We start from the raw sequence: 13,641 nt of genomic DNA, 5'->3' as shown, positions 1-13,641 counted from the left end.
GGAAGGGGAGTAGAGTAAACTAACTATTTCAAGGCGAATGGATATTCTGATTACACAATCCGCACATCCATCACCCCAACCGTGAGGAGGGAGCCATCTGAGGATCCAATCAAAACCATCACCCTAGCAGGGGTAACAAAAAAGATTTCCAAAATCATGAACAAACACAAGATCCAGGTCCGATTTAACACAGTACATAAAATTCGTGATCTGATCCCATCTGTGAAGGACAAGATTCCTGACATGCAATATCCCGGCGTCTACAAACTAAGCTGTATCTGCTGCAGCAGTTACATTGGGAAAACTAAGCGACATGTCTCTGACCGTGTTCGTGAACATAAGGCAGATCTTAACCATGGCAGGACCAATACCTCAGCCGTGGCTGATCATTGTTTTAATGCGGCTGGCTCACGCGAAATTGATTTCTCTAAGACGATGGTACTTTGCAAGCCTACTGGCTATCAACAAAGATTCGTTCATGAAGCCATCCATATATACAGACACAGACACAATTTCAACCGAGAGGAAGGTTATAGACTCAGCAATCATCGGAAAGATGTCATCAACCACTTTGGGTCATGACTTGACTTGTGCTTTCTTGTCAATCAACCTCTACCGTCAGCAGTGTGGTGTGTGCAGCGGGGTGCAGTGATTTCCTGGCGGCCCTTTGCTGCATTGGCATTGCTGCCCCGCCCATGCTTCTGGTGCTACTGACACACTTGGGCTACCCCCACCTCCAAACCTTTATAAACAGTTTGCCTTTAGAGGATAACCCCTTTTCCTGATGACGACCGCTTGTGTTGCGATCGAAACGTCGTGAAATTTTTATTTTATTTTTTCTATCTAACTCCGTGACTTTACCGAAATAACCAAAGAATACGAACTACCTCGCCTGGTATACAGGAGGTCGTGGGTCGCGTGCGTTTTTCTCCGGGTCCTCCAGTTTATCCCTCTACATTTTTAAACATGCGTTTAGAGTGTTTGGCTGCTCCACGTGATAAGCCACTTCGTTGAGCTATCATTTGTGGCCAGGTCGCTTCTGAAACAGAGCTACACAGCTCACTGGGCCTTACCTTATACAATCTAAATAGTTGAGTTTAAAAATGGTTTATTTGCAAAATTATAAAATCACCCTGCATATTACTCAATTGGGGATGACACGTAGCAGCAATCATCACCCCCTCGTGGCAAACTAAGTGAGACTATCCTGCTCTCGCTCGTCCTCAACTGGTTAAACATCTCAGTGACAAGTTGCCGAATTTGAAAAATGACCCCGCCAGATTATTTCATTGGGAACTACGCAGCGACAGTCACCCCCCTGCTGCGATGGTGAGACTCTCCCGGCCTCTGTGAGAACCCGTCGTTGTACTGTATTATTGTACGCCATGCTCGGCTACGCTCCCCGCCTTCGCAAGCCCTGCGCTTGCCGGCTCGGTGACGTTTGTTGTGAGTAAAAAACAAAAAAAGCACTCGCGTTACCCGCACGGCTTCTGGCGGCGCTCACCCGGCAGCGCGTCTCCAAAAAGAAAGGCCCGTGCGTGTTTGCACGTGCGCACCCGTGGTTCTCAACCAGGGGGCACGCGAGGCGATTTATAAACGTGCGTGAAATTATATCACACGTGAGAGTCGTCGGTGAATCATCTTATCTGAATCTGCCAATATAAAATAACTACGATTAAAATGTAAATCCATATGGTAACCTAGAAAGATGCACTAAAAACCTTTCTAGACTGAGTGATCGTGAACAATGCGGGTTACAAGAGTAGCGAGCAAGCGCGAACACATTTCGCTTGCACGCACTTGAGTTAGAAAATCTCACAAAATAGACAGTCGGTTAAAATATCGATGTTCATTATTCATACATTTATTTCTCAGAACCACGTTAGGTCAGGCATGGGGGGGTACAGCAGTAGCCAAACAAGGTTGAGAACCGCTGCTGTGCATCATACTAGCTTTTGCCACCTGCCGTTTGGCCTTTTGATTTTATGTTTCGTTCATTGTGCTCTGTGTGTGTGTGCGCGCGTGCGTGTGTGTTCATATCCCCTCCCTTGCAGTGTGTAAACGTCCCTCCAAGCAGAAAGCCACACCACATTGACGATAGTGCCTTGCTAGTGGTAAGGGACACTTCTCATTTGCGTCTACAGAATGTGTGTGTGGATCGAGACATTCATCGCTGTGGTGTGAATATCAAGCGGCTCACATTTAAACACCGTTTATTTAAGTTAGGTGGCTGGGTGGCTCAAGTCAGAGCGCTGAGCAGACAATGGCAAGAATCCTGGCTTCGAATCCAGGCAGCCGCCGATAACTAAACCGGGTATCTCAAGTGGAGTCAGTTGATGGTCTCAGCCCTGTCCACCAATGACTAATTCTGTTCTGCACTTAATTTTCTTAAATTCCCACTGATAATGGTAAAATCTCCCCTATTTCTGTGTGGACCAGAGGTCACTTGAAGGGATCTCAGAGGTAGCTCTGTGTTGCCCGCTTCTGCCGGCCATCGTCTAATACAGAGGTATCGCTTGTCTCTGCGAGAGATCCAAATGGACACTTTGTCTCCTGACCCGACGCCACTCACGTTGGCATTTCGGTGACCGCGATTGATGATCAATGCCGGCACCTGCAATGTTCCATTCCTTTACGATGTACAAATACAGCTTGAGAAACAAGTCGTCATCACAGTCCACCAAACTGAACTGAGTTTGTGTTTAACATCCAGTCTCATTCTCACACGTGGGGTGTTTGACCTCACCTGGCGTGCATTCGTATTTGGCTCATTCCACTGTCGGCGACCGTCCATTGATCCGTGTCATTTTGCATTTGCTGCTTCGTTTGTTTACGTTTCTTTGGTTTATCATTTTTGTTTTAGTCCCCTGCTGATCCTGTCTCCTCCCCTGACGCCGCCTTGCCAAAAGCCACTCCCCAGCCCCATAAATTCACCAAGGTACATTTCGTGTCTCAAAATCATGATGCACCCCTTGTTCTCTTGTTCCTGTTCGGTCGCACACGGTGAACCTACGCACCGCGGGGCTCGTCGCACACGGAGAACGTGACGCATTGCGTGCGTGGCCGCGGTTGGGGTCTAGTTAACGACATCTGCAGCGCAGCGTCCCAGCTCGTAAAACCGTGTGTTTGCTCACCGTGTTTGTCGTTTCATCGGGCATCGTGAATTTGTGCCGTCGACGTGAGTCATCTCATGTCACCGTCGTAACAGCTTGGAGATGAGCGTTATTGAGCGAGTCAAAAGTATCGTGCAGAAGTGTGTAAGAGTGTCAAATATGGAGGTCGGCAGGATGGTGCTGTGGGTGTAGCACCCGTGCCTCGCAGCAAGAAGGCCTTGGATTCGATATCCAACTTGGGCGCCTTACTGTGTGGGATTCGTACGTATGGTTTGTATGTTTTCCCCGCTGTTCTGCGTGGTTATCTTCCTGTGGCTAAAAACATACCTCATTGGTGTTGGCTAAACATCCCAACGCAGGCTCCTCCTGAAAAATAGTTTTTTGTCTCTCCTAGGTCAAACAAATTCTCTGTAATTGTCTTTATTATGAGAGTTGGCCCTCTAGTTCACGGATTAGAGCACTGAACTGGCATGGTTGAGATCCTGGGATTGAATCCAAGCTGCCGCCCGACATCTCACCAGGTTCTCCGGTATAGCGGGTTAAAGGTCTCGGCCCGATCACCACTGACGGCACAACAAAAAACCCGTCGCCTTAAATTTACTTCTTACACCTAATTTGGCTACATTCCAACTCTCGAGAATTAAAAGCCCAAGTTGGACATGCAACGAGCACCTTTTGCGGAACGTAACCCCGGCGTGGGGAGAGAGGTCAATTGAAAGTGACCTCGGAAGTAGTTCTTCGGCGTCGATCCTCTGCGGCCGTTTTCCGACACAGGGTGATGCACTGCTCGCTGCACAGTCCTTCTGTCTCGCCACACGACGCTGCTGGCACAATTGGGATGTCAGCGGGGGAAAAGGAGCAAAGTGGAACTGCTGCTGTATAGGCCACCAACCCACAGGGGTACCTTGACAAAGATACTCTTCATGTGAAACAGGGGTCTTGCCCTCATGACCAAGCTGCTACTAACGGACAATCATCGTATGGATCACAGTCGCCATGCTGCGTCGCACCAGTTGCCGTCGGAATAGTAGATCAGTGGCAACACGAACCCGACGACCCGAGTTTGATTCCCGCTCACGGCCATCACCAGTAGCGATTATCTGAACCGGCCCTGGGCCTCCCCTAGGTCGACTCGGCCTCAAATGAGTACCCGGTGCGGTGTGTAAACATCGCCACTGGGGAGACAAAGGCGGTCGGGCTTGTGCCGCGCCGGCCTTCAATAGGCGCTCGCTAACGACACTTGCCCTAAATGTCTGTTAAGGCCATACGGGGTGTGATGTTTGCGTGCGTGTGCGCCCTGCAGAGCGAAGAGAAGACCCCCACTAACGCTTATAGTGGCTCCAACGCTCCCCTCTTCGGCCTGAAGCTCCGCTCCGGTGAGAATCGTCGCGCAGCCCCCCCCAGCCCCCCCCCCCCCCCCCCCAGCAGCGACAACCCCCAACTCCCGAGTCCCGACCGCCCGTCACGACGGACGCCCGTCAGCACCGCGGCCTTGCGCCAGCACCGCGGCCTTGCGCTAGCACCGCGGCCTTGCGCCAGCACCGCGGCCTTGCGCCAGCACCGCGGCCTTGCGCTAGCACCGCGGCTGTGACGCCCTCGTTCCATCGCTCGATCCGCCGCCCGCACCGAGCACCCCTCCCTCCCTCCCCCGCCCCCCCCCCCTGGTTCGTTCCACATCGCCTCATTTCACAACGACGATGTGGCCGCATTTTTATCTTGGTTGGGGGGGGGGGTAAAACCAATGCTCACAATTGAACGTTGGTTGCGTATTTAGATTCAATCACCTCATGTTGGGTGCCAAAATAGAAATGTGGCCATTTGAGGTTTTGGGTCATCCACAACGTCCAGACATTCCATGGTGGTGGTGCTGTTCTCATTTTCTCAGTCACTGTTGACACCGATCGTTCAATCTGCATGTGACGTGTACGACTTGGAGCATGATTTAACCGTGGTGACTTGTTTTATTCTGTTTCTTTACATACATTCTAAACCTCTTGCATGCATTCTCATGAGACCTGTGCTAAGCAGTGTACATCAACATCTTGTCTTTTCACCGTTTCCTTAACAAACTACCTCTAACCTGTCAATATTTGGCGCGTTACTTTTTTCGGTTATAAAATTTATATTTTTTCCTGCCAATGTTTTTATAGTGAGGGTGTGGCTTTTTTTGTGTACCGTTACATTACGGTTATATATTATACTTTTCACTCCCAAGCATTTCAACAAAAATCTGTTTTAAAATTGGTTCCACTTCATTGTTGCATTTTCTTTGTACTCTTTCTCCTCCGCGAACTGTTGTGTCTCTGTTTCCCACTGCCATCTAATCGTCTCCCTGTTCTTCCACCGAACACACCCGTCGCTGTCGTTCCCGCCAACGCCTCTTGCGTGTGTTCACTAACGCTCGACGCCTGCTCTCCGCCCCCCGTCGCTCGCAAGTAGAATCTGCCTCCGTGCGCCCGTGCTCCCAGCCCCCGCACTCCCGCCCATCGCCCTCCCCCACCGCTCGCTCGCCGCCGCCGCCGCTTAGCTCCCCGACGCACCCCACAACGCCGTCCCCGTCCTCCCCCGCGGCCGCTGCCGCCCCCCCTACTACCGCCACCGCCGCCACCGCTTCGCACGCGCACACGCACTCGCCCCATTCCCCACACAGGGCCGCGGCCTCCGTGCCGGCCAGCAAACCGCCCGGGAGTTTCCTGTTTAGCCCGGCCGGAGGCGGGCTGCTGGAGCAGCGTCTAGGTACGTAGTCGGTCGCCCTCGTGGCCTGGCGCGTCGGGGTAGAGCCGCCACCGCCGGCGTCGCGTGGCGTCGGGGAGGAGCAGATGGCGCTCGTCGCGAGCGAACGCCGCGGCGGTGGTCCTCGCCGCTCGTTTGGTGGCGCGGATGTTGACGAGCGTCTGATGAACAGTTTTGTGTTTTATCTCTCCACGTCATTTTCATGACTTAAGAACAGTGTGCCTGGGAAGTGTCAGTGAGTGTGTGTGTGCCCAGGCACTTGCTCGCACTCTCCTGATGACGATTGCTTGTGTTGCGATCGAAACGTCGTGATATTTTTATTGTTTTTTATTCACTTTATTTTCATTATTTAATTGTTTTTTTCTATCTATGTAACTTTACCAAAAGACCAAAGAATATGAGTACAATACAGTTTGTATTCATATAGCATCTACATGCAGCTGTATCTTAAGATGCTGTAATGTGCCTCTAGCATCGTAATAATATTCACATTCTTTACATTTACGGAACATATTGGGCCCGTTCCTTTGCAACTCATTTTCACGTAGAACCCTGCGGTGTCGTTCCCATGCTGGATGAGATTCCTGCCCACACCGTGCAGGTCGTGGACCGTTTTTTCTATCATACTCCACCACGCCAGTCAGTAGGGCACCGTAACTGGTAAATACGACGGGGTGGGGGGGGGGGGACGCAGGTCAAGACCCGGGGCCGCGCTCACACCCCACGCCTCCTTGCCCTGACCCCCCCCCCCCCTCCTCCGCCGACCCTTTGCAGCCTTCAACAGCCCGAGCAGCGCCATGGACAGCTTCGAGGGACTGGACCCCAGCTTCACGGTCAAGCGCAAGCTGAGCCACGTGCGCGAGGAGATGGAGCTCATAGAGCAGCTCAAGAAGGTGCGAGGCGGCCCGTGACCTCGCGTCGCCGTTGCGTTGGGGATTTCAAAGCGGCCGCCGCGGTGGCGAGTTGCAGCCAGAGGCGCAATTCCAACCACCCGGGATGAACCCCCGAACTCGCTCGTCGCTGGCGAACGGCGTCTTCTACTTGCTTTGGGCCTCGCCTAGATTCCCTGAGTCAGACTTTAGTTTGTTGACTCATTTATGTCTTACTCCTTGGACCAAATCACTCGGAATGCACCTGATCTTGGTCACATGCTCATCAGCTTGGATGAAAGGGACCACCATGCATAACAGGTGTTATAGGCGGCGGGACTAGATGGTCGCCAGCAACGATAGCAATGCAGACAGAAGCTATCGTTGCACTGTACTTCTGTGCTTCAAAGTCTCTGCTCCCCGCCTTCACCAACCCGCGCTGACGCGCGGTGAAGTACGGTGAAGTACGGTGAAATAATCCTCACCGGCAGTGGATCGACAAAAGGGGCTGCGCGCGAGTACAGCTGCAGCGCCGCTGTGAATGTGCGTCGGTGCTGGGCAACAAACGGCACTCGCGGTAACAGGAAGGGGAGGGGGGCCACCTCCCGTCCGCCCGCCCCTGCCGAGCGTCGCCCCACGCGTGCGCTTTGTGCTTCCCGCTCAGAACATCGAGTGCCGGCTGAAGGTGACGCTGCCGGGAGACCCGGTGAACTTGGGCTCGGCGCTCATGGACGGCGTCGTGCTGTGCCACCTGGCGAACCACATCCGCCCGCGCTCCGTGCCCAGCATCCACGTGCCCTCGCCCGCCGTGGTGGGTGCCCAGTCGCCCACGACTCTGCCGACACCGTCTCCGCTGCGTGTCGCCAACAGTTCTCCGGCAATGCCAGTGCCGCCGCACGGCTAGCCCGGGGTGTCACGACGTATGGACGTTAACATCTCCTCGCCACGGTGGCTAGGAGATGTTAACGACCTCGCCTGGTATAGAGGAGGCCGTGGGTTCAATCACGACCCTGACGCCTGCTGCTGTTTATTTGGAATTTGCGTGTCTCTCTCCTCGTGGTCGTGGTGATTTTTCTCGAGTCATCTGGTTTTTCGCTCCACATATAGAAACGTGCATTTAGAGTATTTAGCTGCGATAAATTACACGTGATTAGCCACTTTTTTGACCTGTCATTTGTGGCCAGGTTGCTTCCGAAAAAGAGCTACATAGCATAGCAACTTTACCCACAGCAGTCAAACTGTAAATACATGGACAATCTATTGCTGGATGACGGCCTCCCCAAACGTTAGTTAAACCGAATGAGAAGGAGCAGTTTTTTTTAACCCTTTCTTGTTCCTAGACGTATGCAAGCGGTTCGCGTTAATTTTATTTAGAGAGGCGTAGCGCCGTTGTTTTTAAAGATGTTGTACTCACCGCAGAGAAGCGTAGCAACACGACCGCACTCCACGACATCTGGCGCCAAACTGTGCCACACGCCCTCCCGCATGGCTTTGTGGGAGTCTCGGTACCGATACTGTTATTTTAGTTTAATTTGTCTTGCGGTGACGTGCACGTACATACACGCACGTCATCAGAATGGCAAAGGGTTAAACGCTCAGCACCCATGTGGTGTTAAGTATAAAATTGACAATGTGGACAGCGTGGGGCCACAAGGATTGACAACGCATGGCATCGTCAGCCTGTTGTCACTTCTGCCATCGGCGAATGTCAAGTTTATTGAATTTTACTCGCAAAAGAGCTTTACAGCTCATCAGATTCCTCCAGTATAAATATTCTGATTCTGAACGTTCTTGTTCTTGCCACGCAGCCTAAGCTGACCATGGCAAAGTGCAGAAGAAATGTGGAGAACTTCCTGGAGGCCTGCAAGAAGATGGGAGTTCCACAGGTAGGCATGGGCCTAAAGACCCAGTCTCTACATTGAACTGCATTGCACCGCGTGTGTGTGTGTGCGTGTGTGTGTGTGTGCGCGCGCGCGTGTGTGTGCGTGTGTGTGTGTGCGTGTGTGTTTGCGCGCGCGTGTGGGGAGCGGTGGTGTAGCGGTTAGCGCGCTGCGCTATTAACCCGGCGACCTGACTTTGATTCCCGATCACGGCCAACACCAGTCCTGGGCCTCCCTTAGGTCGACTCGGCCTCAAATGAGTACCTCGTGCGATGTGTAACCATTGCCACTTGGGAGGCAAAGGCAGCTGGGCGTGGTTTCTGGCCACCCCCTCGCGTGCCATGTTGGACTTTACAGGTGCTCGCTAACAGCACTTGCCCCAACAGTCTGTTGAGGCTATACAGGGATGTTTGTTTGTGGTGTGGAGAGCGGTACGAGTGCCTGTGGGGAGCGGTGGCGTCGTGGTTATCGCACTGCGCTACAAACTCGGTGACCCGAGTTCAGTTCTGCTGACATCAGTGGAGAGTGATATCTGAACCAGTACTGGGACCTCCCCAAGGTCCACTTAGCTTCAAATTAACACCGGTAGCAGTTTATCAACATCACCATTGCGGAATAAGTTGGGCATCGTGCTGGCCAGACTCCACTCCCTTATGCACAATGCTCGCCTTCACAGGGGCTCTCTAATTGAACACGGGGGGATCTTCGCAATCGCGTGGTTGGAGAATGCAGCGCGCGCTGCACCGACAAAGAATTCCGTCGAGGCCAAGGAGAGAAATCTTTTGTCGGTGTTTGTCCCCCGCCCTCAGGAGCAGCTGTGCCTCCCTCACCACATCCTGGAGGAGAAAGGCCTCAGCAAGGTGTCCCTCACCGTCCAGTGCCTACTCGACCTGGCCACCAGCAAACCCAGCCAAGCATCCGTGGTCTGACTCCCGCCCCGTGACCCCCCGCACAAACACCCCCCCCCCCGATCACCTGTCAAGCAAAATCCACATCGGCCCCGCGGAGGCCCCTAATTCCACCACCCGCAGGCCAAACCGTGAGGCCCTCTTTGTGTGCGAGGCCCAGGGCAAATGGCCCCTTTTACTGCCCCTCCCCCATCCCCCCTCTGGGCATCCCCTGCCTCCAGGCTCAGCCACACACCCACTACGATTACTTTAATCAGCAGGCCCTGCCGCTTTCGACTGCGACGTGAACGAGGCTGCGTAATGCACTTTGGACCCAGAAGATGTATTAGCATTGCTGTTATAGTATTCACCGTTCTTGCGATGGCAACAAGTGGCCCGAAGGCGCCGTTACGTCTTTTCGGTGGTGGTGGCGAATTTGACGAAGGCCACGGTGCCGGCGTGCGAGGGGTCTGCAAGCCTGCGATGGCACGGAGGCCTGCGATGGTTTCCACTCGTGTAGTGCCGCTATCACGCAGTACCATCACGTGGTGCCATCACGTGGCACTATCACTTGGTGCTATCACTTGGTGCCATCACTTGGTACCATCACGTGGTGCCATCACGTGGTGCCATCACGTAGCACTTAGCTTCTAAGACTAATTGCAAGCAGTTACAGTAGACTAATTTATATCAGAGGAAGGGAAATAGAGCTGTCCAAATGCACGAGGTGTACTTTTTAAATCGCATTTTTAATTTTCAGTCTTAGTTTTTTTCTCATCATCACACCTTTTAAGCCAAAACTTGTCCGACAGTTGTAAGCAACATTTTCTCTTTTTACCTTGAGAGTTTTATTTTGGCTTTGGCAAAAAGAACACATTTCCTGCCTTGACCAAATTACACTTTAGCAGATGAAGAGTACACTCTGGTGGTGGCACCACAGGCCTCGTTGTGGTGGTGTTGTTGTTGAAGCCGAACGCTTCAATGCCGACCGCTCTCCGTGTCGTTGGGAAGGCTGCTCCCAACAGGGTCCATGCCGTCTTTGATTTTTGTTTTGTTTCAGGGTCGCTGTCGTGGGTTGCGCTTTATACCTTTTGATTTTTTACTCATTATTTTTAAGCAGGTAGCTCAACTTATCCAACTCCACATTCCATAACAATTTTTAGTAGTATTATTCTCACGGTTTATTTCATTACGATTACTACTGTTAATTTCCCACCGCTCTCAAATCCCAACTCATCGTCAGTCCGGAGTCCCGGCGACCAAGAGAAGTAACGTGCTGCCCTTTGTAAATATCGCGATTTCGAAAGGAATTTTAAAATCTCTGAATGCCTGCCGCAAGCCAGGTGCGTTGTTTTGATCCCATTCGGCGGAACCCATCGACAAGCGGCCTGGTCCCCCTCCCCCCCCCGAACTCTCGCAGCAAGCGTGGACGTGGCACATTGCCAAACCCGACCGCCACCAACGCCTCCACCCCGTCATCCAAAATAATTGTAAGATAGCGATTTTGAAAAACCCACAGATATAGTTTTGTATTCGACGACGTTATTACTGCATGCTTGCCGTTGCGACGTAATGGGGTGAACGTAGTGGGGGGTGTCTTGTTGTTGTTGTATGCGTGGGGCTCGGGCGGCAGGAGCCGGCGGGGGGGGGGGGGCTTGTGCTTGACCACGAGCGCTCGGATGAGCCGCAGCCGCCGTGTAAGCGCGGTGCCACGCGCGCACCGCCTGTGGCACAGCCCACGCGTGCGTTACACCCTCACCCCCCTCGCCTTTGAACACCTGTTGGGTTTTCTTCTCGATTCACTAAATGGCGATGCAGCCCCTAACCCCCCCCACCCTAAACCCTTACCCCCCCCCAGCTCGCCGTGCCGCGGTAGTGACGGCACGACCAGTCCCGTTAGCCGAGCCCCGGATCGTTAGCTCTGCTCGGCCGTGCTTGCCTTGCCCGCATGGACCATTCCACACTCGTTGCTAATCCCTGATTTCACATCGCCACCTTCCAAGCGATCTCTTGCCCGTCTCTATTAAGAACTACGGTTATTAGTGAGTGTATCTTCACGTTTAAGAGTTTCTACTCCTTCCATCGCCTCAACTGAAACTGTTATTTTTGTCAGTTTATTACAAATAATGTTATCGTTATGAATAGTGTACAAAAAATTCAAACATAATTTTACAAAAACCCCAAAAAATATATATATTAAACTTCAAGTGCCTACAGCTAACTTGTTAATATTTGGCTCCGTAATAAAAATGGAACTGTAACCCTGGACATGTGCGCATGTAAAGTAGTAATACTACCAGCTGGTCTGGGTGCCATACAGTCCGGTGTTTGTAGTCGCAGAAAGCAACGAAGAGCTCTCCTGCTGCTGGCTGCACTCCCAGCGATCCTATTATTGGCAACAGAGCTGCTGTGGCTCAATAGCAGTTGGGGGAGGGGGGGGTCCCTTAGGCCAAGACACAAGGGGGTTATTTGAGCAGGCTACGTCACGGTCTTATAAGCAGGATCACCCAGAATGTGTCGTACCTCGGGAAGCTAAGAAGGGTTGGCCCTCATGAATGAATACTGCTCGGATGGGCAATGGCCACGCATGCAACGGGCACTGCAGGCTGCTGCAGGGCTACGCTGCGGACAGCGGACGGCGGTGCGCCAATCCCGTTGTCGTCGCTGCACTCCGCTCCCAACGTCTGTGACCCCCCCCCCCCCCCCGCCCTCTTCGCCTACCGGCACAGACCCAGCGTAGAGAAGTAACTAAACTAAACCCCGCAGCCCAAACGGGGTGCAAATACCCTCATCCAGCAGTGGATTGAGAAAGGGGCCATACATGAGGTGGAAGGTAGATGACATGCCCAGGTGGCTTCCTCGGATAGTCGGATAGTACAATGAGGCAATTGCAGTGGGAGGATCCGAGTCATCGTTGGGGGGGGGGGGGGGAGCCATGCCAGACCCCGCCGATCAACCCCCGACTGCTTTCAAGAGAGTGCAGGGATGCAACCGGCCGCCAGGAATAGAGACCCCGAGTGTGGCACGCACCGCAAATAGCCAGCTGAAAATAATATACACCTATTTAATTTAAAGAGTAAAAAAGACGTAAATATACCGAAACTTGTCTCTAAATAAAAAAGTCTTTTAAATAATAACTCGGAATATTTTGTATAGAGAATTTTGGCGCAGCATTGACAGCCTAACTTCTTTTTTGAAAGCATGCGTTGCATCCAGGCTTACAGTGCGAGTATCGGTATATCAGTAGTTATTCTCGGTATAACGTTATTGTCATAATAGCAATTCCTGTGGTTATACGTTCTATTGTTTTAATGCCGTAATCTCTTACCGTATTGTTTTGTAGATGGTTGATGATTTTTTTTATTCCAATATTTTGCATGAATGCCTTTGTCATCGATTTCCAGTGGTCAGTCTTAATCGTTCGGCAATGGACAATTAATTGCGTTGCTGAGCCTCCGGCCATCTTCACTCCTGGGCATCTTAGCGAACGTGCTATTTAAAAAAAAGATAATTATAAAAAAAAATTAAGCAAATCGTTAACGGAATCATTAAACTTAAAATTTTACTCCGCCTTAGGGGAGACTTCAGAGTAATGTTGAGGTTTATAAGAGCTATATATACGCTTAAACAGCAATATGCGCGCTCACGTTTTATACTTCGGATTTGGCCCGTGGGTAAAATTTGCGGCTTACCGGTAAAATGTGCTCTGCACATCGATGTGCTACGCAAGTGGGGGGCGCACTCACCGGTGATTTGGTTTCGGCCCATTCGGTGGCATAATTTGTAAATGTCTTGAAGGAAGCGCCCTGCAGGAGGGATGGGGGAATGCTTCTTGGCGTGCTCTCTCTATTTGTATATTTGTAAAGAAAGACGGCTCCACTTCACGTGGCCGGGCAAGTTGTGTACAAAAGCACCTTAATGTATGTATTTTGTACTATATTCCACTGTGATGTTTTCAGCTTTTCATTAAAGTGTGTACCGTTACTCTCTTGTTGTCGGTTCCGAGTTTATTTCGCTTAAGCGGGCAACAACTCAAGCGACCGGAGTGGCGTCGCTTTTGCAAGAGTGAACTGGATCACCGAGACGATGAAAGCCAAAAGACAAAACAAAGCACGTCGAAAATCCGAGCACAAACTTTTTTACGTTCCGGTGGGAGTCC

At 51.8% G+C, this 13,641-nt stretch overlaps 1 protein-coding gene across 20 annotated transcripts in view; it reads left to right on the top strand.

Annotated features, from left to right (window-relative positions):
- Nucleotides 1-13,466, top strand: part of LOC133357424 (DISP complex protein LRCH3-like) — a 58,829-nt gene extending 45,363 nt beyond the window's left edge. For 13 of the 20 annotated variants that reach the window (XM_061575357.1, XM_061575354.1, XM_061575356.1 and 10 more), the window contains 8 exons: nt 2,055-2,114; nt 2,864-2,938; nt 4,417-4,489; nt 5,553-5,849; nt 6,621-6,739; nt 7,380-7,526; nt 8,524-8,601; nt 9,405-13,466. In XM_061575357.1, coding sequence (XP_061431341.1) covers nt 2,055-2,114; nt 2,864-2,938; nt 4,417-4,489; nt 5,553-5,849; nt 6,621-6,739; nt 7,380-7,526; nt 8,524-8,601; nt 9,405-9,524 — 969 coding nt within the window. In that variant the 3' untranslated portion in view covers nt 9,525-13,466. The remainder of the gene's footprint in view (nt 1-2,054; nt 2,115-2,863; nt 2,939-4,416; nt 4,490-5,552; nt 5,850-6,620; nt 6,740-7,379; nt 7,527-8,523; nt 8,602-9,404) is intronic. The other 7 variants (XM_061575358.1, XM_061575360.1, XM_061575366.1 and 4 more) reach the window with 7 other exon arrangements.
- Nucleotides 13,467-13,641: the final 175 nt, after the last annotated feature.

Source organism: Lethenteron reissneri, chromosome 58 (genome assembly GCF_015708825.2).
Source record: "Lethenteron reissneri isolate LAM-NWPU_2019-01 chromosome 58, ASM1570882v1, whole genome shotgun sequence".
NCBI lineage: Eukaryota > Metazoa > Chordata > Hyperoartia > Petromyzontiformes > Petromyzontidae > Lethenteron > Lethenteron reissneri.
The sequence above is the reverse complement of the archived record's forward strand: the minus strand, read 5'-3'. Positions and strand labels throughout refer to the sequence as shown.